The following is a 3,609-nucleotide window of genomic DNA, read 5'->3' as shown; positions in this document are numbered from 1 at the left end:
AACAGGATGCATAACCTCTTCACCCGCCGGAAGCGGTTGCAGAATCGCCGGAGTTTCTTGGCGCTGCATTCCAGCTTTCAACTCTGTATTCTCTTTCCTGAGAACTTTGATCATGTTCATCGACTCATCAAGCTTCATCTACTGGACATTCTCCACCGGATTGGAGCTCTCGCCTCCTATCATTATTTTGGAGCGAAGTAAAGGCATGAATCACAAGATCTTAATCAGATCTGAGCTTTACTGATGCATATCTCGTCAGATCTGGACTCAAATTCACCGAATCGCGATCACAGTTTGCTAGATCTGAAATTTTCTAGCTTCTAACTCACCGGATCTAGCTGTGATCAAGCAAATCTCAGTTGCGTAATTCCAACATAAACACGTCAAAACCAACAGTAATCAAGAATTCCTTCAGAAAAAACTGCAATATCTCCGATCTAGATTTAATTTCTAGAAATTTTGCTTCATCTTCACGGATCAGTTTGAATTAACATGACATTGATCAAGCATGAATGAATGTTCTTCATCATTTCCTATTGACGGCGCCAATTGAAGATGCAAAGAATTAATCTTTCTATTTTGACAGAGTCTCATTACATTTTCAATTAAAAAATCCTCCTTACATTCTCTCCTTCCTGCCTATTTATAGGCATTTACAAGTGCTATTAGAATGCTATAAGTAATTCCTAAGTTGGGTCCCTCGACATCAGGCTTCATTCCTTATGGGCCTAGCTCTTCTCGGAAGATCCCATGCATTCGGCCCATTCTGCAACGTCATCGTGTGGGTTAAATCCAGTTTCTCAGCCCGATCCTCTTTTCATGGGTTATTTCCGGCTCATGTCACTTCCGGTATCCTTATTGGGTAACTGGTGTTTTCCACTATAATATGATTACTGACAATCTTTGTAAGAACAGACTGGTAGCTGAGGCTTTTGACTTCTTTTCAGAAATCATCCGTAAAGGCATTTCACCCGATATTGTCACTTACAACTCCTTAATCCACGGCCTATGCAATTCAAAATAGTGGAAAGAGGCTACAAGGTTGTTGAATGAAATGGTGAACCGAAATATCAAACCGAATGTTATAACCTTCAATACGTTGGTGGATGAACTTTATAAGGAAGGGAAGGTTATAGAAGCAATAGAAATAGTTAAAGCAACGATTCAAAGAGGCGAGAAGCCTCATTTAGTTACTTATAATGCACTCATGGACGGATATTGTTTGCAAAACAAATTTCATGAGGCAAAGAAGATATTCGATTTGATGGTTGGTAGGGGTTGTGCCCCAAATGTTCAGAGCTATAACATATTGATTAATGGATATTGTAAGAAAAGAAGAATGGCTGAGGCTGTAAGACTTTTTCATGAAATTTCTCAGACGGGATTAGTTCCTGATACTGTTACTTACACCACTCTTATAGGTGGCTTTTGCCATGCGAGAAAACCTATAGTTGCAATACAACTACTGAATGAGATGCGAGCCTGTGGCCAACATCCTAATCTTATGACATACACTACTTTGTTAGATAGACTATTTAAGAACCAGTGTCTTGCTGAGGTAATGGCCTTGTTTCAAGAGATGGAGGAAAGTGGACTGCAACTAAATATTGTGGTTTACAGCATCCTCATTGATGATATGTGCAAGGCTGGAAACATTGAAGATGCAAGGGAACTCTTTTGTAGTCTTTTTACCAAAAGGTTGCGACCTAATGTCCGCACATATAATATTATGATCGATGGACTCTGTAAGGAAGGGTTGTTAAGTGAAGCAAACATGTTGCTCAAGAAAATGGAAGAGAATGGTTGCTTTTCAAATGGATCCACTTACAATATAGTTGTCCTGGGATTTCTTAGAAAGGATGAGACTTTAAAGGCAATGCAACTTCTTAAAGGAATGGTTGAGAAAGGATTCTTTGCTGATGCATGTACTGTGACCCTGTTATTGAATACATCAAATAATAGTGGATTGGGTCAGTCCGTTTTAGAGATGCTCAATAAGTGTCTGTGATCTTTATTAAGTTTTCTCACGTTTTATGGAAGTTTCGTATTTTGTTGTCCTTGCAGTGTGCTGGAAGTATGGTCTATTGATGCTTGCATCAATGTCTTCTTCATGTTTTTATGAAACTGAGTTGTTGTTGAAGCATATACATGGGAATGCTGTTAATAGGGAGAAAAATTTCAGAGCGATTAAGGCTACCAAACAATGTGTGCTTATCTAGGAATGCTAGTTTGGTTTTGGACAAGCAAATAAAGTTATAACTATGGATGAATTTGGATATCTTTGTGACAATGTTGTTGCATGAATTAACTGCTTTTAATTTATTTGTTTCTGATGAATTTTGACATTCTCTTGATAATGTGACTAAATGAATTTTTTTTTAATTATTATTATTATTATTATTATTATTATTATTATGTCGAATCTTTTTACTAGTAAAATGAAAATATACAAGGCAGAAGTGAAGTAAAATAATATATAGGGTAAAGTGCAAAAAACCCCTTCAACTATTGGCCATGAAGCAGAAAACCCCCCTGTTCTACTAATTTGGTATATAGACCCCCTGAACTAACCAATTTGGTGCAATTAACCCCGTCCAGTGATAAGTCGGTTGAATTTGACCTTGAAGACGCATATGATAGGTCACGCGACTACCCAAATTTCTTTAAATGACCATACAACCCTTTAAGTTAAGTGAATCAAATGACACATATACCTTTATTATTGCCTAGTCCCGGAATAGTGCTCGAGCCGTAACCAAACAAGGCCTAAGTATCTGTTGTATTCTATTGTAAAGCCCAAACACAATATACAATCCAAAAAATGATAAAAAAAAAATAATAATAAAAATAAAAAAACAGATCCAAAATCGAGCAAAAGGGGTCGGCTGTGAAGAGCTTATCTGCGATGGAGGGGTCGGCTGTGAAGAGGTCATCCGGTGAGGGTTCGGCCGTGATGGTTTGACCGGCGATGGAAGAAGAGGCTCGATTGTGAGATCGTGGCGCGGCGTGGCTTGGCGGGATGGAATGACAATGGCTTGTGGTGGCGGCGGTTTTGAAATCAATAGGTATGAGTGTAGAGAGAGAGAATGAACGATTATCAGTCGGCCGTAATTGCCCTTCGCCTTAGCCACGCCTGAAATTATGTCATCGCCACCACTGCAGCAGATCAATTTATTGATGACGATTTGGTAACCACCTGCAAATCAAGACCGGTGGTCGTGTTGTGCGTTATTGGCTTTCAATTTGGGGTTTGGATTTGGTGGTCGTGGTGGTGGTTGTCTCGCAGTGTAGATCAAAACCCACAGCCACTGCCACCTCTTCGGCTTCATCTTCGGCTTCACCGCTGCCGGAATAACCAGTGGCTCCATCGCCGAATGAACCCAATTTGTCGCATATTTAATCTACTAATTTTTCTTAATTGAGTTCGTTTACCCGTGTCACATTGGTTCTGATTCGGCTGCCAGAACTACGAGGACTTCCAGCAAAGCTTTCTTCAGTTCTTCACAGTTTCAGCTGTTTGGTTTTCCCGCAAAAATGGAAGGATGTGGATAGATGTGATAAGGGTTATGAGATTACGCCCTCCACGTCTCACTTATTGTGATAAGGTTG

At 39.6% G+C, this 3,609-nt stretch overlaps 1 protein-coding gene across 1 annotated transcript; it reads left to right on the top strand.

The window, feature by feature from the left end:
• The first annotated feature begins 886 nt into the window (after positions 1–886).
• LOC132270411 (pentatricopeptide repeat-containing protein At3g22470, mitochondrial-like) lies at positions 887–2,219 on the top strand. The gene is made up of 3 exons (XM_059771592.1): positions 887–1,023; positions 1,300–1,970; positions 2,065–2,219. The coding sequence occupies exons 1-3, from the start codon at positions 887–889 to the stop codon at positions 2,217–2,219; spliced, it is 963 nt and encodes a 320-aa protein (XP_059627575.1).
• The last annotated feature ends 1,390 nt before the right edge of the window (positions 2,220–3,609 follow it).

Source organism: Cornus florida, unplaced genomic scaffold (genome assembly GCF_030987335.1).
Source record: "Cornus florida cultivar Cherokee Brave unplaced genomic scaffold, ASM3098733v1 CherokeeBrave_3.0.0_Hap2_Chr08, whole genome shotgun sequence".
NCBI classification, from domain to species: Eukaryota; Viridiplantae; Streptophyta; class Magnoliopsida; order Cornales; family Cornaceae; genus Cornus; species Cornus florida.
Note: the sequence above shows the minus strand (reverse complement) of the source record. Positions and strands in the feature narration are given on the sequence as shown.

Coding starts and splice junctions, on each gene's coding strand:
- LOC132270411 (XM_059771592.1), top strand. CDS start 887: ATGATTACTGACAATCTTTGTAAGAACAGACTGGTAGCTGAGGCTTTT. Junction 1,024..1,299: donor GGCCTATGCAATTCAAAATA/GTGGAAAGAGGC, acceptor AAATGTTCAGAG/CTATAACATATTGATTAATG. Junction 1,971..2,064: donor ATCAAATAATAGTGGATTGG/GTCAGTCCGTTT, acceptor TTGTCCTTGCAG/TGTGCTGGAAGTATGGTCTA.